The 23111-nt window shown below is 52.4% G+C and overlaps 7 protein-coding genes across 7 annotated transcripts; 2 read left to right on the top strand and 5 right to left on the bottom strand.

Moving 5' to 3' along the window:
* Nucleotides 1-761: 761 nt before the first annotated feature.
* Nucleotides 762-2259, top strand: M431DRAFT_6736 (hypothetical protein; the record flags this gene model as incomplete). Its single annotated transcript, XM_024921730.1, has 6 exons — nt 762-796; nt 939-956; nt 1030-1261; nt 1324-1485; nt 1538-2056; nt 2113-2259. 6 exons carry the CDS (start codon nt 762-764, stop codon nt 2257-2259), a joined length of 1113 nt encoding a protein of 370 aa, XP_024772835.1.
* Nucleotides 2260-2926: 667 nt separating this feature from the next.
* On the bottom strand, nt 2927-5154 carry M431DRAFT_458535 (hypothetical protein). The gene is made up of 4 exons (XM_024915328.1): nt 4750-5154; nt 4450-4598; nt 3331-4361; nt 2927-3221 (listed from the first exon to the last, which is right to left on the bottom strand). Exons 1-4 carry the CDS (start codon nt 4862-4864, stop codon nt 3158-3160), a joined length of 1359 nt encoding a protein of 452 aa, XP_024772834.1. The 5' UTR covers nt 4865-5154; the 3' UTR covers nt 2927-3157.
* Nucleotides 5155-6870: 1716 nt separating this feature from the next.
* M431DRAFT_458460 (hypothetical protein) lies at nt 6871-7965 on the bottom strand. Its single transcript, XM_024915327.1, has 2 exons — nt 7210-7965; nt 6871-7110 (listed from the first exon to the last, which is right to left on the bottom strand). The coding sequence occupies exon 1, from the start codon at nt 7766-7768 to the stop codon at nt 7259-7261; it is 510 nt and encodes a 169-aa protein (XP_024772833.1). The 5' UTR covers nt 7769-7965; the 3' UTR covers nt 6871-7110; nt 7210-7258.
* Nucleotides 7966-9224: 1259 nt separating this feature from the next.
* On the top strand, nt 9225-10534 carry M431DRAFT_89237 (hypothetical protein; the record flags this gene model as incomplete). The annotated part of the gene is made up of 3 exons (XM_024924005.1): nt 9225-9998; nt 10121-10200; nt 10300-10534. The coding sequence occupies 3 exons, from the start codon at nt 9225-9227 to the stop codon at nt 10532-10534; spliced, it is 1089 nt and encodes a 362-aa protein (XP_024772832.1).
* Nucleotides 10535-12095: 1561 nt separating this feature from the next.
* M431DRAFT_483326 (hypothetical protein) lies at nt 12096-14290 on the bottom strand (the record flags this gene model as incomplete). The annotated part of the gene is made up of 3 exons (XM_024916116.1): nt 12096-13175; nt 13241-13809; nt 13888-14290. 3 exons carry the CDS (start codon nt 14288-14290, stop codon nt 12096-12098), a joined length of 2052 nt encoding a protein of 683 aa, XP_024772831.1.
* Nucleotides 14291-18268: 3978 nt separating this feature from the next.
* Nucleotides 18269-20160, bottom strand: M431DRAFT_6732 (hypothetical protein; the record flags this gene model as incomplete). The annotated part of the gene is made up of 3 exons (XM_024921729.1): nt 18269-19262; nt 19363-19968; nt 20060-20160. The coding sequence occupies 3 exons, from the start codon at nt 20158-20160 to the stop codon at nt 18269-18271; spliced, it is 1701 nt and encodes a 566-aa protein (XP_024772830.1).
* Nucleotides 20161-21848: 1688 nt separating this feature from the next.
* Nucleotides 21849-22918, bottom strand: M431DRAFT_89094 (glycosyltransferase family 34 protein; the record flags this gene model as incomplete). The annotated part of the gene is made up of 3 exons (XM_024923982.1): nt 21849-22064; nt 22128-22555; nt 22624-22918. The coding sequence occupies 3 exons, from the start codon at nt 22916-22918 to the stop codon at nt 21849-21851; spliced, it is 939 nt and encodes a 312-aa protein (XP_024772829.1).
* Between the last annotated feature and the right edge of the window lie 193 nt (nt 22919-23111).

Here is a 23111-nt window from a genome sequence, read left to right as displayed (position 1 = left end):
ACTAGATCTTGTTGCGCCGCTTGCACAGCTCCTGGGTACTCGTAGCTTCCCGTTGGTAGGTGTGAGACTTCTCCTATCGTTACAATGTGTACATAAGTGGTAAGGACATTAAGACAAATGATATTGACCTGTTAACATATCGTTGATATCGACCTGACTATATTGGTTATACAAAGACACAAAAAGCCAAGAATCAGCATTTAGGCACCTGGTCGTTTGCCTCTCTCGTGACCAACCTGCCCTTTAGTGAATGTAGGCTCTCATATGCATTCACTGGCGAATATAGTTGCACCACAAATCTCAACTCTGCTCGCCTTAATTCACTTGGGGATTTCTGCAACTTTAGATGAAAAGTGACACAATAATGGAATGTCATGTGCATCTCCCTCACCTCGGATATTGGCACATTGAGTCATTGTGTTGAGCCACCTGCAGCCAGCCGTTGATATAACAATAGCAGACCTGTTATCGAGATATGCCAGCTGCCGTTTGCAAATCTAGATGCCTGAATTTGACGGCTTCTTGAGAGCGAGGAACGATAGAAAGAGCGATTGCGACCGACTTTGGCTCTTGCTGTGAATCAAAGCAGCGCCTATAAAGTACAATCTCCTCTTCCACCTCCGCCTCTCCTCCTTCTTCTTCCAACCTCTGCACACTCCCTTTTATCTTCTTCGTAGGGACTCAAATTTATCCTGAGCAGTGCACAACTATCTCGTTTCCTTTTCCTTGATAGTGCAAATTAAGAGAGTCACTCACGAACCATGGCCAACAGAAGGGAGAACGCCAACTTTAACATGTGAGTTGACCGCCAGCTCGTTCCCAGCCCATCTCCTTGCAGTCTTTTCTCCTTTTGATACAACTCTTTATTTGAGCCTCCACACCTCTCCCCTTCTTGCTCACTCATATTAGAGGTGTAAATGCTGACTGATGTGTTCTAGGGCGAGCTTTCCAACGAGGTACGAATACGCAATCCAACTCCCGTCCCTTTCTCCATCGCCTTGTATCACTTGATTTGACCCATATCACCAGATTTCGATGCAAAGTCGGCGGAGAATGGAAGCCCCTCGAGGAATTTTCCAAGAATCAACAACGCCTCGCTCTAAGCAGCCAGACTGGCCGATCTCGCATCAATGCAGCCAACTCGGGAATGACTTGCCGAGAGCACTCGGCTGGCCAGCGCACAGAGATGACGTGCGAGTTGTGCGGCCTTGTTAAGCCTTTGTCTGAGTTTAGCGGCAATACCAAGAGAAGTGGTAGTATTGTATGGTGGCCCCCTCTCAACCTAACGATACATTGCGTAGAAGCTAGCTGACCTGTCCAAAGAGCTGCAAGAGATGCACTGCTTGGGTTGAAACCCAGGAGCCAGAGGTTGTACCTGCACCTCTTGAGACTGGCCACATCTCGATCGAAGAGGAGCGTGGAGAAGCGTGGCCCGCTAGGTTTATCGACAGCACTGATTTCTTCTCTGACGATGCCTATCCTCAGGTACGTAATAGTTTGGCCCATCGAATAGTCGCGTATACTGACTACACACTAGGCTCCTGTTACTGGATATTCATCGCTTGGCTTGGAAGATGGCGAAGTGGCCTCCATTATGGACGGAAGTGCTCCTTCCGAGTACTCTGCCTCCGAGGCGTCGTCGAGCCGGGCACTTCCTCCCCATTTGCGAGGCTCCATTGGCCAAGACAGACGCTCTCTGGCCTCTTCAACTGATGGACGAAGTGCGTCCAATAAGTCCTCGTTTGTACAGCACTTGCCTCCTCACCTACGACCTCTGGTGCAGCAAGGCCTCTCCATGGACGCTCCGTCCGATGCCGCCAGTAGCGAATTTGGTGAAAACCCAAGCAGCATTTCGACAGCTACAACAGCAAGGGAGGCACGATTCGAGAAGAAAGCACGTCGAGTGTCTTTTAATGCTTGGGATCCAAATGGAATACAGCATCGAGGCTTCAGATCGACCACGGAAAGCTCGGCCATAGGAACCTCGGAGGCGGAAGAGGAAGAAGACAGTGTGCCAAACCCGCCAAGCCAGACTAGAGGCAAATGGCCAAAGATTGTATGTCGTTTTGTACTCTCACATCATATTCAATCTGTCAACTGACCATGTCTTAGGTACGCATGTCCCAGCAGGAGTTGCGCCAGGTCGGCACGAACCACCATGTTGCGGCTCGAGATCCTGGCCCTGTGAATCATCGCCCCGTGCAGCATGACGCGACCAAGTGCTGCGAGCCGGACGATGAAGATGGCGAGGACTACTAGTGTAGGCGCGGGGATATTGATATTGACCCCGAGGAAGACATCTTTTGCTTTTGATTCTTGCATTTTGTTCATTTCAGTTTAGCTATGAGCCCATATCGGGGAGACACGCCACGCCGGGGACATATTCGCAATGGTTTTTAGATTTAGTCTAAAAATTGATGATGTGGATGATATACATTTCGTTTCCACTCCCAGCATCCAAACGGCGGCTGAAAAGCCTCTGCTTGGTGGATGTTGTAAAAAATGCATCCCAGTCCCGTTCCTTAATCGCCAACACCCGACGACCTACTTATGCTGTTGCAAGCATCCCAAATTGTACTTTACACTTGTACATCAAAACACGTCTCCTTTTTTGCCTGTTCCTCTGTGTTTGAAACACTTCTTGAGGCTCTCCTTTGACCGAAAAGAAGCCCCCTTGATAAAAAGTCCTCCGTGAAAATCCTAACATTGTTTTAATGTTGTCCTGTCATATCCAATATAATAAACATGATGATTCGTGAGATAGTTTCTCTCATAGCTTGAGAGAAGCCGTGAGTTTGTTGTTGTGAACCTTGTGTGGTTGCTGCTGGTGTTATGCTTTGTAGATTCTACAATGCTTTGTGAAATAGTGATACTGGCTTCTGCTTCACTACACCTGTGCATATAGCCGTTTTTCGTATGATTACTCCACATTGTAATGCTCCTTTTTTTGTGTTGTTATATGTATTCGTGATTTTTCTTCTTCCTTTTCTTACAGCTGCTTGTCGTCCTTGTGGAGGAAGCTGCTCGGAGGCGCATTCACCACCGCCTCTGCGTCCCCGACCTGCCGGCGCTCAGTGACCTCGCGCTTGCTGTTGCTCTTGAGCTTGCTGCGGATGCTGAGGGCCGAGGGGGCTTTAGCGTGGGCGGTGCTTAATTGCTATTGGAGGGGTTCTGAGGAGGAGGAGAGGCGGTTGAGGTGGAGGTAGACGTCGGTGCCGTAGCTGGAGAGGGAGATAAGGGGTCAGTATTGAAGAACACTCAAGACTAAGGGAGTTTCAATGAGGGAGGGAGAGGGATTGGGTTCCCCGTCTCAGAGAATGGAAAACATACCCTTCCATGCTGATGAGTTTCAAGTCGCCGCCAAAGTAGCGGGCGTACAGTCTTGATATGGGCAGGCCGTAACCGAAGCCGGCCATGGGAGCCTTGAAATCGCTCTTGTCAAAGTCCGGGTCGAGGTTGGGCGTGCGGTCGACGGTGGTGTACATGTAGGTCCAGACCAAGGGGATGGCGCTTCGCGGGATGCCGCCGCCCTCGTCGGAGATCTTGATGGTAATGTCCTCTTTGCCCTCGGCGACAATGACCTTTGTGACGGGGAACTCCTGCTTGTCCATGCCGTGGGTCTCGACGACGGCGCGCAGCGAGTTCTTGAGCGTCTCGAAGAGCATGTGCGACAGGTGACCCGGGACGTACATGAAGTCGAGGTTGGGGTTGCAGACGAGCTGGATGCGGGGCGCCTCGAACAGGCCGTAGTGGTCCTCGCAGACGAAGCGGGCGTTCTCGATGGCCTCCTGGGCCAGCTCCTTGACGTTTGTCTTTGTGCAGATGACGCCGACGTAGGTTGGGTCGCGGTGGTGGCTCTGGTCCGTCAGGGCAATGTGCTGGCCGATGAGCATGCGGATGCCGATGCGCGACATGTAGAAGCGGTCGAGGAAGGACTGGATGTTGGAGTCGATCTGCATGCGCTGGCGCCGCCGCTTGTACTCGAGGATGCCCTGGGCCATAGTGGTGACGACGCTGTCGTGCCGCCGCTTGATCTTGTGCAGGCACTGGGCGAACTTTTGGTTGTAGAGCTGCAGCTCGGGCGGCCAGTCGCCCGTGTCGTCGACCGTGGCGAAATATCTCCGCGCAACGGACCGAGCCTTGCCGTGGCCGTTTGATGATGATGTGCTATTGCCGTTGCTGTGACCGTTGCCGTTGAGGTGCAGGCGGCCCCAGCCCGAGGCCTCGCCCTCGTCGATGGACGGGTTCGGCGTCGACTCGGAGAGCTGCGCATAGCCGCCGCGGCTGCCAAACTTGGCGGGTTTCATGAGGCGCTCCTTGATGTCTTTGGCGAGGCGCGGTCGAGGGAGCTGGGTGATTTCCTGTGTGGGAGAGGGAGGGGTTAGTTTGGGGATATCAATGGATAGCTAACATTTGCTCGTCATGTCATGTCATGGGCTTGTGACGTACCTCAAAGGACTGAGCATACCAGTCCTTGACCTTTTTCACAGAGGGCATGTCGTTGAGGCCGTCGGGCAGCAGCTCCAGCTCCTCAACGCGGTGCGCCAGGCGGATTGGCAGCTCCTCGGCCAGGAATTGTGAGGCGCGGAAGAGGGTTCCTAGAAGAGGGCCATGATGTCAGCGTCTCTCGCCATACACTTGCTTGCTGTTGGTTCCATATTCCGGTTTTCCCGCTCTTGTTTTCTTTTTTCTTTTTTCTTCCTTTTCACAAAATCGGCGCGCGCAGCAGCCAATTCAAGCACAACGCACCTGTGGACGGCTTATCGCCAAACTGCACCATCTGGCGCAAGCTCACGCCAGTTGCCGGGAACCTGGCGTAGTGCCGGATGGTGTCCATCAGGGTCTCGGACGCCCGCCATGACATGATGGGCGCTCGTCCCCCAAGAAGGGTAGAGGTAGAGGTGGGATTGTTTGGGGCGAGATTGGAGGAGTTTGCGCACTCCCGCAGCGGTCAATGGCGGTTCGAGGCGAGGCAGCGCGGGCGGGAGGAGGCAGAGAGAGGCGATGGGAGGAGCCGAAACGAAGCAGGATTATTACGGAGGATTGGACAGGCGAATAGTCAGACAAGCAAGACAGTGCAAAGGGCCGGCGCAAGGGAGAACCAGAACAGCACAGGATAAGCTGAGGGGCTCAAAAAAAGAAGATTGAACTTCAGCTGCTTAGACCAGTCTCGTCATCGGCACGTGTAAGATGAGAAATTGGGATGATTAAAGCAGGTCGAGGCGCTTCTGACTCAAAAGTGGCGAGCGATTGCGGCCCCGCGGAAGCTGCTAAGGTTAAATGGCTGTAGCCGAGGATGTGCGGACGGAGCATCGAGAGCCGGAGCAAGGACAGGAAGCTTGGAGGGGATCTGGGCCGGGCTGCGGCACGTGGGCATTTATATCTTTTCTTTTTCTTTCTTCATCTAAATTGAAGCTCTAACAATTACTAGTTTCGTCCAGGGCATGGGGGTCTCCTCTTCCTTAACCCCCCAGCCCAGCAAGAGAAGAGGCTCTCAGGCTCTCCGACGATGTGACGTCGTGGTCATGCTTCAATGCTCGTGCTCATGCCCATCACAGTCGCGTGAACGGAGCTCACCCAGAAACGGCGGGTTTCGGGGTCCGGGTGCCCCCACTCTGGGCAAACGGCGGTGGTGGCTAGGGGGGATTCATTGAGCTGTTAGTGGACGAGGGGGGCACTTAGGTCAGTGAGTTAGGGGGCCTCAACTGGGCTTTGCCGGCGGTCCAGGCGGCTAATACGCTATACGGAGCCCGTACTATCCATTCCATGTTACTGTAGATGCCCGTATCAATTGAAGCTCAAGGCACGGAGCTGAATCTTGATGGATTGTTTCTCGAGGGAATCATCACTCCATCCCATGGATCCCAGGCAAGATAAGATGTGGACTAGGGGGCAAACATCTCGATCAATGCCACTTCTCATGTCATGGCTGGAGCCACAATCCACCGGCCATCAGCCAATGCAGCGGTACTTGCATCGCATCTCATCTCGTCTGGCTCCCCTTTACGCTGCGTCTATGTAGGTAGGTACATGGTAGCAGGGATCAGCATCTTTAACAACATACCAAAACAACTACTGTGTACGACTACAGTATCGTTGTTGTCTGTTTGTCTGCTTCATGTGTTCTTACTAACTAACAATGACCGTTTACCCAATTCGTTCCGTTGCTTCGGGCTGAGGGATCGAGTCCTTCCAACTGCCGCCAGTCCTGCCAAAATAGGCCACGGACAAACGGGAGAGCCCGCACATGCAGTGCAGTGACATCGGATGTGCCTGGAATATTGACAGCTGCCAGGTACCTCACCGAGTACGCCTATCGCCTGTGCTAATTACCTAAAATCGAGATGAAGCTGCATTAGGTATCCGGTTATTGGGACGCAACTTGCAACAGTACTAGGCATGATTGATAAAGATGGCATGACCTGAAGAAAAAAAAGAGAAGAAAAAAACTTGTCGCGGCTGGTCAGCCCACCAGTTCCATTGAAATCTGTGCGTACATTGATCGTATCTGGCGGCCCTTACCTCAGCTCCCGCCACCAGTAAGGGGGTATGTAGTCAGAATCCATGGCTCGGAGAATTAATTTTTCATTTATTTCTATTTTCTCTCTATTCGCATATCCCACGTACCTTACGATCTGATCCGACCAGGCTCGGACGGCCATCCATCGTCATCTATCATAAACAGATCCAAGGGACTCCCCTGGCAGACACATGATTGTCGTCTGGAAGGTGGTATGGAACGGAAAGAAAGAATCTGCTGCAGGTGGCCAGTTGGACCAGATCGGATCCATATTTTCGCGTGGCCGAAAGCATCAATTATATTAGATGGTGCTATTACTAACCTCTGGGCATAGACTATGAAGCTCTCAGCTATGGCTTCTGTTAGTATGATTCGAACTAATACTGCTTGCTATTGAAGCTGTTTCATTGGACGACGGATCATTCATTCCCCGATGCACGACAGCGGTGCTAATGTAAGTTTGTACGAGCAGGCGTCGACATCAGCACCAGCATAAGCCATCCCGCCTCTGCCGCACCGCAGCACAGCGACAAACAAACAAGCGGTGTTGAGAGTTGAGCCAAGGCAAGGCAAGACAAGGCACCAAGGGTCTGGCGAGTCCCCCAATCCGTTACTCGTTACGCTCGAGCTACTGCACCGTCATTCTCCATTCTCCACGGTGGCCCAGGGGAGGCGGTCTCTAGTCGCACCTGTTCCGTCTGCAAAGGCTTCGCTTCCATGTGCGGGCATAGGGGGGCTTCATGCGGCCACCTGCTGCGACACGACATCACTTGAAGATGCCCCATTTTCGATAAGGGGAGGGGGAGGGGGAGGGGCGTCGGTGTAGAATCGACTGTTTTCAACGGTATCTCGAAGTGGTGACTGCTGTGTAAGAGTAAGAATCGATGCTCGTTGGAATCTGGCAGCCTGACTCTGGCACACGGCTGAGCGTTTGGGTGGTGTTTGTACCCAACTCATACAACTCATAAGACAACTGCTGCCGATACGAGCAAGGCAGGGAAAAGGTACAGTACCATCAGCCATGATTTCCGCAATCTTGAACCAATTAATGGCACACACGGGCACTAAGCCCCTCGCATGGCATCGCGATGAATGGCTGATGGACTGCATGGTGGCTTGGGCGAGCGGCTCGCCTCGTCCAGTCAGGGGCGGCCAGCCTTTGCAGACCGGATTTCTAATGGCCTCGCGCGTTTGTGTGTGTGTCTGTGTGTGTGCTTGTTGTGTCTGTGAGTAAGCATCACGTATCATGTATCATCTATCGACCATGTACCCAAGGTCACGATAATGTCCATGCTGGTGCTTTTCCCAGGCCGCAAAAGACGCCTCTTGAGGGGAACCCGGCAAGCGTAGAGGTGAAGAAGGTACATGTAGAGGTAGAGAAGAAGAAAATAGGGTGGCGGGCAGATCAGACGGACGGCGTGCTGGTGCCTATTGATTTTCTTAGTCCTTTCCGTCTTCATCTTCTTTTTCCATTCACGCTTCTCCTTTTTTTCTGTTCTCTCTTTCAATCTCTTTTCTGCCATTGTACTTCATCCGTCGTTATAAAGCCGGTGATTCTTCACCAGCACAGCATCATCATCATCAGTCTTACGCCAACATGCCTACATACGCTGCAGACACGTCCGAGGCGCTGCTTTAATGCAATGCATGCAAACGTCACATGGCTGCCTCTTGTCTCTGCCTCTGCTTCGGTATCGGTCCAACCAAGCGTCATCATGTTGCTTATGAAGCAGCCTGCCAATGGCCGAGCCGAGCATCTCCAGCCCAGCCCAGGCACTACATTGGATCAAATCACGGCCACACCCACGACTTCGCCGTTCTAATGCGCGATTATACTTATAGGCGCCTTGAGCTGGCCTCTCATCGTCCGACGTGTGGCGCGAGTGGCGGTGCGAACCGGTTGCGAACCAGTCCGAGCGCGAAACCTGGCAGCGCAGCTTAATTAATTTGGCTTTGGGTTTGGCCGGGGAAAACCTAAGACTGGGACTAAGATCAAAGTAACACACACAAAAACATGGAGTGATGACTTGTCAAATCCCGGCCAAAGTTGTCGTGTTCCAAGGGTTGGTGTTGTGCTCGGAGCTACGGGGCCCCATTGATCCGCCCACCACAACAGCCCAGGCGCTGACATTGAACTGCTGTACTGGTACTACTGGCACCGCTGGACTGCTGCTCAGGTACTGGACCTGCACCAGCCAATGCCAGCCAAACTCGTCCCCAAAAATCCTGCTGCCACTCTTCCATAATAAGGGAGAGGCTAAGGGTAAGGTAGTCACCGAACCGCCAGCTTTTGGGCATTGCCAATGGGCTTTCCATCCTCATCCTCATCGCCATCGTCCACCGCCGCGCCCCTCGATTCCGACCAGTTTCTGCACCTGCGCCCGTCTGGCGTCCCGGTGACGCGTGCCGAGGGGAGCGCCGACAATTAAGGAAGACAGAAAAAAACAAGGAGAGGGGGCTTCGAACAGCGCGGGACACCGACAGACAGACAGACAGACAGACAGACAGACAGCAGGACGACGTGGTTTGCCGCCTGATTGAATATCCCCTTTCTCCTCTCGCATTTTCCATTTTTGATCGTGTTTTCGGGCGTCGTTGGGACGGCAGAGTCGAGCAAGTCCAGCCTCAAGAGTCAAGTCACTAGAGAGAGTCATCGCACCACACCACAACCACACTACAGTCAATTACCACAACCACCATCGCAATGGGTCGACGGGACAACGACGACGACAAGCCCACCGGCCTCGAGGCCCTGCGGCGACGCAGCTCCAGCAATCGCACCAGCCCCAGCGGATTGAATCGCAGAATCAGCAGCCAGAGCACCCGCACCACCAGCAGCACCACCAGGCGAGAAAGCCTCGCCGGATCCGAGACGCCGCCGCCGCTCATGCGGTCCAGCCCCAGCGTCGGCTCCTCCAGCTACGGGTTTTCGGCGGGAAGCAGCGTGCTGAGCCCCCTGCGAAGGGAGGTTGATTTTACTCGCAGCCGTGATGGAGGCGACATTAGGGCCGGCAAGCTGGAGCTGGCTAGGCGCTTGAGCATGCTCGCCCAGCGCCTGACGTACGGTGACAGCATGGAGGAGCTGGTTGCGCTCGACAGCCAAGTCAATCAGATTGAGCAAGCCCTGGGTGGCGGCATCAGCCCGAGCGTCTATGGGAGCCCGCCGCTGTCGCGAAAGACTCGCCCGCTGAGTCTGGAGACGCCCGTCCGCAAGAACAGGCACAGCGACATGGACGGCAGCGCCATTTTCAGCTCACCGTCGTCTCTCTTCCGAACCCGCTTCGCCGACCAATTGTCCCCCACTCCCTCATCCCCAATGATGCGTCACGATGAATCGGAGGAGGAGGAGGACGCTCCCCCGCCCAAGAAGGGAATAACGGCGGTGCAAGCCAACAAGATCATTGGCGAGTTGGTCAAGCTGAATGAAGAGCTGGAAAACACCGTCACCAATCTCAAAGCCCGCCAAGAAGAGTCGGAAGTGAGTAGCCTTTTTTCATTTCACTTTATTTTATTTTATTTCATTTTTCATTTCACTTTCATCACTACCAATGTTCTCATTCAATTCATCTGCATGGTATCGCTAACAGACATTTTGTGCAGCACATTCATAGGTTGTTAGTGGATCGTGCTGAGCAGGCTGCCCAACGCATCATTTTTCTCCAGAACCGCATCCAGTATTTGTAAGTGGTCTCTTCCATTCTTATCCTCGCCTCCATCTTTTACATGATTGCAAACCCCTTTCATCACCTTCTTGCGTCAGTTTACTTACACTCTGACAGGGAAGAAGAGCTGCAAGCGAATGATGACGAACTGACGCATCTCCGCGTCTGCCTCAAAGCAGTCGAGATCCAGCTGCCGCCACACCCAGACAAAGAACTGCAGCGATGCTTTGCTGTTTTCAAAGAAGGCTACAGGGCTATTAAGAAGAAGCGCGCCATGCGATCTAATATGGTTAGCTACTTGGGTTACGATTCTTCAATAGCTGCCTCTTCGTCAGCGAGATCAGCGAGATGACCGACGCCGACGACCGCGTGAGCATGAATGTTTTTTTACACCACTGCCGCGGCTGCCGGTGGGACTGGAGTCGCCCGCCATAGGAGCATTACGGGATAAACGATGTCGAGGAGGAATTTTTACGACGATATGCACGGCAACGGTGTTTTATTGGATGAAACGGAATGATACACGGGGGAAACGACGGCGCTCTTCCACCACGCCATGATTCACGAAACCTTTTTCTTTCCTTTCTGGTTCACGCATCTATTTTTGCCTTGACCGATTGATTATTTCCCCTGTCTCTTTTTTTCTCTTTTGTGCAGGGAAATTCGACACAAACCGAAAAAAAATCCAAAAATCACGATGCCCCATCTTTTCGACTGGGCATCAACGCATTTACCCCGTGGCCCAAGCAAAGCGAGCGAGCATACAACGAGCATACAGACTGATTGAATTGCGATCCATTCTTTGATCCATTCTCTTTTTTTATTTGCGGTAATCTCCCCGGAAGAATGCAAAAACGATGGGAGTCTAGTTTTACGGATGAAACAACAAAAACTTTCACACGAGCGATATCTTGATACGCCGTCCTTCGTTTCTTCTTCTTTTTCTTACTCGAGATTCACGCTCTGCGACTTTTCCTTCAGAGCGGCTAGTGAGATTTCTTACATCTCTATCATCTTCTTATTACTATTTCTACAATCCTTTCTTGTTGAGGGAGGCTCACCCTGGTTGTATTAGCAGCCATGGTGAGCATTTCCTCGGCTTGATGAAAAGTAGCACAAACTGGGCAGGCATAGTGATGGGCGCAAGGCTGTTTATTCCCAAGGTCGTTTTTGCTTTTTTTTTTTTTTTTTTTTTTTAAACTTCCCGTATTATCATTTTTATTTTTGTATCTAGTGCGGCTTGTGCTTTTTGGTCTTTTTTTTTTTCTTTTTACTATTATTACACATGGGCTACGCATCAACAAAGTGTTTGTGTCTGCGGGCAGAATATGAAATTTTCTTATTTTTTTTTTTTTCTTTTGCGGCGGTTTTATAAGTCGTTTTTTTACATATTACACATCCACACATATTGCTGAGGATTCTTTTTGTGAACTTTATCTTTATTTTTTGGGTAGAGAGGCAAGGGAAGGAAGATGAATGAGAAATTTAATTACGTCGTACTTTATGAGAGTTCGTTGGTGAGAAGAAGATGGGAATATTTAGTAGGGGAGAATGACAATGGTCAAAAACAGGAGGAGAAAAAGCAGCTTTAGAGTATCCGAATCCCGGAAATTTCCAGTTGAATTTTCATATTGTTTTTTTTTTTTACGTTTTTGACTAATTATACCTATCTAACTAAATGAATAAGACCATGTGGCTATTTGGATGCTTATTTCAATCTTTGAGCCTGTCCGTCCGTGAGAAACCCGATGTTTGTGACTGATCAATCTCTCTTACACACACTCGCCTGTCATTAATTACCAGGCCATCCATCATGTCGCTTCTCCCCCCTTTCTCCCCCCCCCTTCCCCTGATATCATCTCGCTTCATGCGTTTCTTCATAACAAAGGAAGAAAAAAATAAAATATAAATAATTAGTTGCTTCCCCTTCTCTCCCTCTCCCTTCGTCTCTCATCGCCTCTACCAGAAGCATACCGCTGCTCCGTCGAGTCCGGGCTCGAGGCCCTATATCTTCGACTCTTATGATGTCGGCGCGGGGACCTCTCCCTCTCCGACCGGCGAGAGGACCTATCTGAGGTGCGATGGCGGGACTCTCTATCGCGAGAACGAGAGGAGCGGTGCTTGGAGGATGATGATGAGGAGCCGGAGGAAGAGGAGGATGTTGATTGTTGATCGTGCGCGGGCTTTACGTCCACAGGCGCTGCGGAGGAGACGGTTGAGAAGGAGGATGTGGGTGAGGCGGGGGAGGATGGGTATATTAGTGAAGATGGGCGGAGACGGGTCTGGTCGAGGATGTAGGAGGCGTCTTTGTGGCGGCGGGTGTCTTCTTTGAGGGCCTTGCTTGCTGCGGGGGGGAGTTGGTGGATGGAGGAGGGGATGCTGGGGGAGTATGTGTGGACCGGTGGATGAGAAGAAGAAGAAGAAGCAGCAACGGCTTCAGGAGGCACGATGACGGCAGTAATAGTGTTCCACTCCGCAAACGACGAGGCAAGCAGATCAAAGACCCTAGGATGGCCTCGTTCAGGGAACAGTTCGCGAGGGAGTTCACGAGGCAAGAGTCTCTCCGCGGCGGGAAGACGCTGGTGCCTGTCGTCTGCGATGAGCGGGATGTCTGCGAGGACGAGGTCGAGCCGTTTGGCCTCGCGGTCGGGAAAGGCGCGGACCATGAGGGTCATCCAGTCCTGGAAGCCGGCGGGGGTGAGGGCCGGGATGCAAGGTTTGGAGTCGATGGTTGGTTGGACGAGGTGGTGCTCGCAGCGGAGGTCGGAGAAGAGGAAGGAGATGCCGCGGAGGGATTTGTGGTAGCGGGTGTCGAAGACGCCTGTGTTGTTGAAGTTAGTTTGTGTTGGTTGAGGTGAGGATGGGGGGATGAGAAAGGGGGAGACGTTACGTTGGAAGGGAAAGAATTCGTTGTCGAGCTTGTAGCGGGAGTAAAACTTTAACAGCTTGTCAGGGGTGATGACGAGGGAGTCTGTTGGGGAGTACTCGGCAATCTACAGGTTCATCTATATTAACATCATGGACAAGGAAAAGGGGGGAAGAAGTGTCAATGGCTTACAATGTGGTTTGCCAGGCCGCGGAGGAACCGGCCCAAAGCAGGCGTCGGCTCATCCCTCTCATTAAACAGCAACGACCATGCAGGTCCCTGTCTCTCAGGCGCAGGAGGCCTCAAGTGCGTAGGCAAAGAGTGAGTCCGATGCAGCTCCGGCTCGGGTTCCAGCTCAGGTTCGGGTTCAGGAGGCTCGGTGACGACCTCATAGTGGATGACTGGCGGCTGCTTCTCTGCAAAGCGGACGGTTGGACGCGGGGTGGGAGAGTCCGATGAGACGGAGCTTGGAGGGGTGGGGAGGGAGTCTTTGGATGAGGTAGAGGAGGAGGAGTCTTCTGAGGAGTTGGAGAGCTGGGATTCAGTGCGGGTGAGAGGCTGGGTGTCGTCGATGGAGACTGTTGGGGTGAAGCCGTACTCGAAATCTGAGGGTTCGTCTTCGTCTTCGGGGTAGTCTTCTACTGTGGGCTGATATCGCTTCATGGATTCTTTTGATGAAGACTCGTCGGATGGGGATTGTGATGAGTGGTGGCTGTCATCTGAGACTGAGGCATCGTCACCGTGGTCTGCTCCATCATTGACTATATAATTGTCAGAATATTGAACATGATTCTCACAACGTTCTCATAAGAAGAGGGGTTTCACTGGTGTAGACTTACGTTCTCCCTTGACTTTGGCCACCAACTCATCCAACCACCGTGAATTCCACTCTTCCATGGCAAGTCCTCTAACGACATCCTCGACCTGCTTGTCCTTCATGTCGCTCTGTGAAGGTGAAGATGGAGTCTCGGCCTTGGTCATGACGTGTGACAGCACAGACTTGATGATATCCCTGTATGGAAACGACGAAGACGAAGACGACCTTGACGAGTGTCCTCTCCGGGAGGAAGCATCGTCTTTATCTTTCTCTCGACGGCTGTCTCTGTCTCTTCGATGCCGTGATGAGCTCGAGGGCATGGATGCACTGTCGAGCGTCTCGTCACCGCTGCGCGGCGTTGGCGAGGCTGTGTTTCCGTGTGCCGACGGCAGATGGCCGTGTAAGACGGTGGTATCGGCAGTCATTGTTTTAACGGCAACACGGCAGATTTTTTTTTTAAAAAAAATTCTCCTTTTGGCACTGTCCACAACAGCAATTGGAGTTACCGAGCACGGGAAACGTAGATTTTTATGTCTCCGGTTTTATCGTGCGATGCCGGTTGGTTGTGTTGTTTATCGTAAAGGTGTGAGGTGTGAGAAGAGTTTGTGAGATGGCGAGGAAGTGGCAATAAGAGGAGGATGAAGAGGAACACAGCGTATTAAGAGGCAAAAGAGGTGTTGCGTTTTTTGGCTTGTGAGAGATGAGAGGTGATTGACAGGTTTTGAGAGGGAAGGTTGTGAGGTTATGAGTATTTCAGCTCTGAGGCTTACACAAAAAGGCACGGGGATGCACAAACACAAGCACAAGCACAAGGGGTGTGTGTGGAAGGACAACGGGAAATTATATGAATTGATGAAGTGTCAAAAAAAAAAAAAAATTCAGATCAGGGTCCTTCGACGGGAAAGGGGCAGTGAAAAGAAAAAAAAAAAGCGCTGGTGGAGGGGGAACGAAATCCAAGGCGGCAACAAGGACGAGGGAGGCACAACATGATGACATCGCGGGCCTCTCATACAAGACTACGGCTATTTTTGCTTGGTGGGCTCGGAGCGAAAAACCGACGCCTGTAATGCTATGGCTATCTACGAGTACCTACTTGCTGCTGCTACTTGTACTGCCCACCCCTGGCCATTGGGGGGGAATGGAACAAGTGGACAGAGAACCCGGTTTGGTGCTTTGGCCACTTGGGTTTCGCTCGACATACGTGGTCCCCAGGCTTGGGTCGTTATTTTCCCGTATTGGAGACAGCTAAAGGAACAAGCACAAGCAAGCAAGGGTTTGAGGCGAATAATCCCAAAAAAGAATAGACACAAGAGCAGCAGCAAGGAGCAGGGTTGGCTAAACAGGTTGTTACAGGGGTGGGCCTGTTTCTGGCAACGGGGAGAAAAAAAGGCGTATCGCCGCGTTGCTTTTCGAGGTTGCCTTTTTTTTCTGTCTTTGCCTTTTCTTTGGGTGAGACAGGCAAGGGTGGGAACGACGGGGGTAGGGGACCCAGAAGATTTGCATCATGGGCTTTTGAAACGTGATGCGTGGAGGATCTGGGTTGGTTGGGCTGCTTCGTGGCGGGAGTTGGGCTGAGGTGCATGTGAGGTGATGTAAGTGACGAGAAATGCTTGATGAGTCAGGTGGAGAGAGGCGGATTGATGGGGTTTGATAGGATGGTTGGATGGGATGCTGGGGATTTTGTTTCAGGGCAGGATTATGTGCAGTGCTTGGATGGACGTGGACTGTTCTGTAGGTACATGATATTTGCTGTGCTGTGTGTTATATCAGATCAGACCATGGGCGGGCTGAGCTGTAGTATCTGATATCGTATGTAGGTAATGTACCTGCGGATGTGAGTCGACGCGTGTAAGTGAGGGAGACACAACACAGCTGTAAGGCATAAGGCAAGGCAAGTAAGCATCACAGCAGCAACACAACACAACACAATACAGCACAGCAACAGCAACAGCTCAGCACACGGCACGGCACAAAGAGAGAGAGGGATAGCCGGGATTTCCCCCTCCAATTGCTGCCTCCTCCTCCTCCTTCTCCTCGCATAAGAGAAGAAAACACACACAATCCCGTGCTGTAATCCAGAGCCCAGTAGCGAGAACGGGAATAGCTGCGTGTCCCGTCCACTCAAGGCCCTCGCCACATCTGCAAGCCTCACCACTGCTTGGCTCGCTCATGGCCCCCTCTCCCTCAGTCGGTCCCTCCTCTCCCCCCTGCTGAGAGCGTCCAAGCGTCCGTGATCAGTCCAAGCAGAGCAGAGGCCCAGCACTAGCTCCCAATCCGAGCCCAGCACCCTGTTTTTAGCTGGTGGAAAATGCAGCTGGTGTAACAATGAAGTAAGTCAGTCAGTCAGCCGGGCAAGTTCCTATTACACACATACTATCACGAGTACGAAGCTCCCTGCTATTCAGGCCGTGGTTGTCTCTGTTCGGGTATTTTTCTACCGTAGTCTAGTGGCCCTTTTGGGCTTTGGGTACGAACGGTGAGAGAATGAGCATTGACAAGGGTTTGGCTGGTTTGGGGACGAATGTCGTCATGGCGGTGGTTTGTTGCCTTGTTTTGGCCTTTTTGGCAGAGACGGCGCCTGTATAAGACGGGCTTAGTCTGTGATGGGCCTCCATGGTTGACGTGCCCGTATTCAGCACATTGGCATCATTGCGTACGAATTGGACGGATGATGCCGTTTATTAGCATCAATGCACCTCAATGCTATCATGAATGCCCTGTGCTATGCCCTGCATAATTCCTACAGTGCAGTGCCGTGCTGCAGTCAGGTAGGTAACCAGACAACCAGCCAGACAGAGGGACGGAAGAGATAGACAAGACAGACCACTTACACGGCATCATCACAACCCCCGTCATCCATGGATATCTTTTGCACATCTTTTTCCCCTCCTCAGCTAGCCACTTGGCAACCCAAACCAAACCCAAAAAGAACACCATCTATCAACTGCTAGTAGCCCAAACTTCGCCTTCGTTCCATTTCACATCAGCCCTCTTTTTGCCTCCCTTTAACCACCCGCCGATCGCCTCGTCCTCAGGCGACCACGTATGTAGGACCGCTTCGCCATCGTCGTCTGTCGTTCCTTTCGGGCATCGGCGGTGCAGCCACCCGCTTGCCGCTTTCCATCCCCCCTTTTTACATACTTCATCGTTCGTTCGTTTCGTTCGCCGCGGGCCGATGCACTGCCGCTGTATAATCAATCTTTCGTTCTAATGCGTGCATCGTTGCCGTGTTGAGATTGTCCTTGGATGTATGTAAAATGGGTGATGCTAATGCTAATGCTAGTCGGTACCTACTGGATGTTGTATGTACGACTACGTGGACCAGCCAACAACTGCCGATATGCCCTCCCAATTCCCCTTCTTAGTAGCTGTAGACCATACATAAGATTGGATGGGACATGCACATCACCAGAACATGAATGCAGCAGCATAATGCAGGACCAAAGAAGGGGGGCGAAAAACTACTCGCATTCGATAGTACAGTTCATGCATCCCGTTCGCCCTGCAAGGAGACGCCAACGCCAACAAGAACCAAAGCTGCTGCAAGCCATCACGCCGTCTGTAAACCATGGTATGTGTTTGCCAACAAGCCGAACAAATCAGTCACGCAGGCTCTCCCATGACAAATAATACAAGCTCATCGGGATCAACACTCTCGCGAGACAAGACAAAGACAAAGACAACAAGGCCAGCGAATAAAAGAGGGGCGGTGAAGCTACCAGACTGTAATGGAGCTGGGACGATGGACAGCAAAAGTGAGGCTGTCTTGTGTGTGCCGCTTTGATTGGACACGCTGCTTTTGACTTGTTTGCCTCCCCTCCTCTTCCTAACCCCGACGATGCTGTATTATGTGATGAGATTGCAGATGCATGTGATATGCGTTATACAGCGAGGCGTGTTTTTGGAACAAGGGCTCCTCCAAGGCGAGGCAGGGCGATGCCGATGCCAAGGGGGGTTGTTCAAATGGATACCTGCAGATAGTGGGAGATGCAGATGAGAATCAATCGATCGAACTGGAACTGGAGAACGCATGCATGTTGTCCAAGCTTTGTGGATTGTAATGTAATGTGTCTGTGTCTAGCAGGATGTATGTAGGCACCGTTCGTACAACCCGGCATCGACATGGCCGGTGCAAGTCATTCTCCCGTTTCCGTCTGCTGCTTTCCGAAGAATTCCAAAGCCATATCATCATATAAGAACCCAGTTCCATGGAGAGGGTCAAGGTACGTAAGATGGAGAATACAAAAAGAGAAGAAAAAAAGAGAGACAGCTAGATTCGAGATATTCCCCCAAATCATGCTACAGATAGAGAAGCAGTATACAGTAACCAACCCATCAATAGAAAAAAAAAAACTCCGTACGCACACAAAGCACACTCTTACAGCCAGCACGACAAGTCACAATCATACCTTGTACAGCAAATCGAGGAACCCTGTGGCCAGATCAACCACGACCCCCTTGTTCGGCAGCGATCCCGCCACGCCGTACAGCGCAGCCGAGTCGCCCATGGCCTTGCCCTTTGCCCCCTTGCCCTCCACCAGCCGGACCCTCTCCTTCTCGCGCTCCTCCTCCACCACCGTCTCCAGGTCGCTGACCAGCCGCTCCCACACCTTGACAATGGGCATCGTCACGGCTACGTGGATGGCCGGCGGGCTCTGCAGCGCGTTGAGGTGCCAGCCCTTGGATGACATGCCGTCGGCAATGTCGTACACGTCCAGGTTCTTGGCCGAAAAGGCCACCACCGAGACGAGCGGCTTGCCGAGCACCTCGAGCTCGCTGCTCAGCACGGGGCCGTTCTGAATCGCCTCGGTAATCTTCTTGGTCGCCCCCACAATCTTGCCGCAGGCGTCCACGTATCCCGTCTCGCCCAGCCGCATCATGCTGGCCCAGCAACCGGCTATCAGCGCTCCAGGCCGTGATCCCGCCAGCCCAGGCGAGGCGTAGACGCCGCCGGCCCAGTCGGGCGAGACAAAGTACTGGTACGACCGCAGCTCGGCAGACCGGTACAGCACTGTCGAGCTGCCCTTGGGCGCGAAGCCATACTTGTGCGTGTCGCAGCTGATGCTGGTGACGCCCTTGAGACGAAAGTCGAACGGCTGCGTCTCGAAGCCCGCCTTGTCGAGGCAGGCAATGACAAAGGAGCCGAGGCAGCAGTCCACATGCAGGCACAGCTTCTTGCGCAGCGCAAGCTTGCTCAGCGCCGAGATGTCGTCAATGATTCCGTGGGGGAAGTTGGGCGCGGAGCCCACCAGCAGCACCGTGTTGCGGTTGATGAGGCGGGCCACCCGGCGGACGTCTACTTGATACGTAGGAGCAGGGCAGTCTACGTAGTGAATCTTGATCTTGAAGTACTCGCCGGCCTTGCGGAAAGCCGTGTGCGCAGTAGCTGGCAGAATCCTATAAAAGTTTAGGGTATTAGTATTCGTAGTTTGCATCCGGTGTACTTGAACACGTTACGTTGAGTTACATGTGGGAAACAAACAAACACACAACTTACATCTCCGGCTCCGTAACTCCACGCTCGTTGTAAGCCTTTTGGCGCGCAGCCAGCACGGCCATGAGGATACTCTCGGTACCGCCCGACGTCGTCACGCCGGCAGCACCAACCGGGGCATGAAACAGGTTGAGCACCATGCTCACAATCTCAGCCTCCATCTTGCGCACGCCCGGGAAAACATCCGGGTGGATGGGGTTGGCCACGGTAAACTTGCCAAACGCCTCCGTCTGCAGCTTCAGCAGGTCGCCCTCGCCGTGATACACGGCGCCAGAGACGTAGCCGTCCTCCCAGCGGGTGTGATCCATGTTTGCTAGCGAGTCGAGCTCGGCGCGCACGGCTTCGTCCGTCAGGCCCTCCTTGGGGAGCGACAGGTATTTTGTCTGGCCGGCCGGCACCAGCTTGTTGGACATTTTGTCGAGCGATTCCTTGACCTTTTTCTGCACCTGGCCGCGCACGCCCGGAGCGCGCAGGAAGTAGCCATAGAGGGTTCGTTCGACGTCGCGGTACAGCTCAAGGATGGCGCCGATGATGCCGCGGCCCTTGAGCTTCCACCACAGGCGCCGGGTCCACCGGAGGACGAAGTAGAAGAAGATGATGTTTTTGAGGCTGTCGTGGGGGAAGCAGAGCGTCAGCGACAATCAATCCAATTCAATGCAATTGGCCTGTATTGACCAGCACAGTGAAATCACCGACTCACAGTTCGAGATTGAGCATGCTGAGCGACAGCGCCTGTTTCCGGCGCTTGACGCTCTCCAGACTGCCGCGGAGGCTCTGCGGAATGCGCGAGCTGCCCGGCATCGTGGCGGTTGTTCTTCCTTGTCGTCCTTTTTCCTTTTTCCTTTTCTTGAATTGTCGACTTCCTCACAGGCGCATGCAATCGCTGGAGCAGCAGGTCAATTCCTCCAAGCCAGCATTTCACCTGTTCAAAGAGGAGAAAATGATGAATGGAACAGCAGCAGATAGATGGAGGAGGAGGCAAGTTTTGGCTGTCTTGAGCAACAAAGTTGAAGCAACTTGCCACTAACACGAGCTACCTAAGACACAGGTACCATCGCCGCGAATCTACTGCGGCAGAGTACTTGTATCTAGCACCACCTGATAAAACCACAGCCGTCGAGCTATTCCACACATGATGCGTGCTTCCGGGAAAGAGCCAGCCTGCCACCTCGGCTTGCAACAACTAAAAACACAAAATACATGCACTGGGCCAATGACATGCTTCCAAAGGTGCCAGATGGTGTCTCGATGGGGGTTAGCGTGGCGAGTGGGCGCACCTTCACATGTCTGGGCGGGGAACTGCGCTAAACTGGGAGAGGAAGAGGGTGGAGGGCGTGAACCCGCGGACGCCGCGAATCCGGAGACGGAACCGGAGGAAATGATTGAATTGCAAGATGGACGACATGAGATGGTGGGAATTTTTGTGTTGTTGGGGCCGGAATTTGAAGGATACGATGGGGTAATTGTTGTTGCCATTGGTGTATTGAAAATACCGCATTGTCAAGGATCGATAGTGCAGGCGTGAAAGTGAGCTTGCCCTTCTATCATCATCAATGGATGACATGGAAATATTGGATGAAAAATAACCTGAGACTCGATCTTACTATACGGGATAGCGGAGAACTGGCGAACCATGTTCATAGACTATTTTGCCTGCTGTATTATATCGTAGTGCAGTAGTTGGTCATGAATGTTCCATGGCATTCAGACGTCTAGGACGACTCTGGACTATACTTACAGACCATCCACTTCAAGTCAAACATCCCCCAATGCCAAGGTCATCATCATCAACCCAGCCCTCCTACTTGCTCATACCCCAAAGCAGCATACTAGGCAGTATTATATAAATAAATTATCAGAAAGATAAAAATAAAAAGTAAAAAAAAAGTACTTTGCCTCCCCAAATGCCAACTATACTCGACACAAGACAAGAACAGAAAGACATAAATTCATCAGCGTAATACAAAAAAAGAAGCGTGCCCTTTTGCTTTATATTTCCGTTTTCCCCCTCCCTTGATACTTCCAAGTAGTTAGCCGTCCTCGTCTTCTTGATACTTCCAAGTGTAGCTGCCCCCCTTCCTTGATACTACTTCCAAGTATAGTCGTCCTCATCGATGTGTAATACTTCCAAGTGTAGCCGTCCCTCCTCGTCTCGATGATACTCCAACTCGCTGCCCCCCTCTCTATGTCAAGTGTTGGTTGCCAACCCAGATAAACGCCGTGGATATAGACTCCAGAGGATAGATATATGCTCTCCGAACGAACGCCGGTTATTACGCAAGTGTTTTTTGTGCCCTTGCCGCCGCCGCCGCCCGCCCGCCCTCCATATTTTCCTAGTGTTCATTTTATATCTTTCTTTCTTTTTCCCTTGTTTTTCGTCTTTTATTCTGTCGATATGCCCAAAGTCGCCTGCCAATCCGTGCTTCTCGCTTTCGCATCGTAAAGTAGTGATAGATTTGAGTAGCCTCTATGTCTCTCGCTCTCTCTTTCTAGCTTCTAAACGCCGAGCTCCACTTCTGGTAGTAGGTTGCCGACTCGGTCTCGCAGCTCAAGACACCCTCCTTGGTGCAGCCGTTGAACATGACGACAAAATCGCCGTCTTGGTAGGCATCGCCTTTGTCGGTGCGGGTGTAAGGACCGAGGATGCGTTGTGGCACGAGCGCCAGCTTCGAGAGAATGGTGGGGTGCCATTGGACAATGTGCTCCTGTAGTCTAGATTAGCTTTTGCTTCCCGTGTTTCTCTGCCTTCAGTCGGTATCGAAACTCACCAGAGCGTGTCTCTCGGCCTTTTGGAAGTTGTAGCTTCGGTACAGAGGATCCATCCACGTCTCGAGGAAAAACTTGCTCCATTGGCTGTTCCTCACCACGACGCTGCCAGCCACCAAGCCCGAGGTATCCTGGCTGACAACAAGATCCACCTCGTCTGCCCTCAGGTGCGAGAACGTCTTGATGATGCTGTCCGGTGGCACGACGGGATAGTTCTTGATCATCAGGCTCTCCAGCCTCCGCTGTCCCAGTAGATGCTCCTCCAATGACTTGTTCACGTCCATGATGTAAGCGTCCTGGTCGAGGTACCAAACGAACTTGCACTCGGGGAATTTGGCCAGCGCATGTCGCATAGCCATGAGCTTGGACCAGCTCTGCGGCGCTCCTTTGGTGTCGTAGTCGAAGGCTCTCACCACAAGTGCCTCATATCCTGTGATTCCTGCATGTCAGCGATGGACGAGTTGAGGTCTGGACCTGAAAGAGTGAGGGGCTACCCACCATGCTTGGCGGCATATTGCTCGCGGTTCTCCTTGACCGTCTTCAGATAGGAATTGGGATACTGAGTCGGATCGATGACGGTCACAACGACGACGGGCGGCTGGCCAGAAGGCACGCGCTCATGATCGGGGCGCGGCACTCGGGGATTGGAGAAGAACCAAAGTACCGCAAACACGACGAACAGGCCAATGCCAATGGTCTTGATGCGACTCCTCCGCAGGCCAGGCAGCCGTGAGGATCGAGGCCGGAAGGGCGGCGGGTTGGAGCTCTTGCGGGAAGGATATGCGAAATGCATCTTGTCGTCTGGGCGAGTTTGTCTTTTGCCCCAAAACGGCACGAGCTGAAGATGACTGGGGCGAGCTCAGCGGTATCGACTTGGCCAATTCAATTTCTCTTTTTTCGTTCGTTTCTCTCTCTTCTCTCGTCTCCTCAAAGTTCTGCAAGAGTCGACAACAGCAAATCGCGCCGTGGTTGGAAGACGGAGGATG

This window comes from Trichoderma harzianum (assembly GCF_003025095.1).
Source record: "Trichoderma harzianum CBS 226.95 unplaced genomic scaffold M431scaffold_8, whole genome shotgun sequence".
Classification (NCBI taxonomy): Eukaryota; Fungi; Ascomycota; class Sordariomycetes; order Hypocreales; family Hypocreaceae; genus Trichoderma; species Trichoderma harzianum.
Note: the sequence above shows the minus strand (reverse complement) of the source record. Positions and strands in the feature narration are given on the sequence as shown.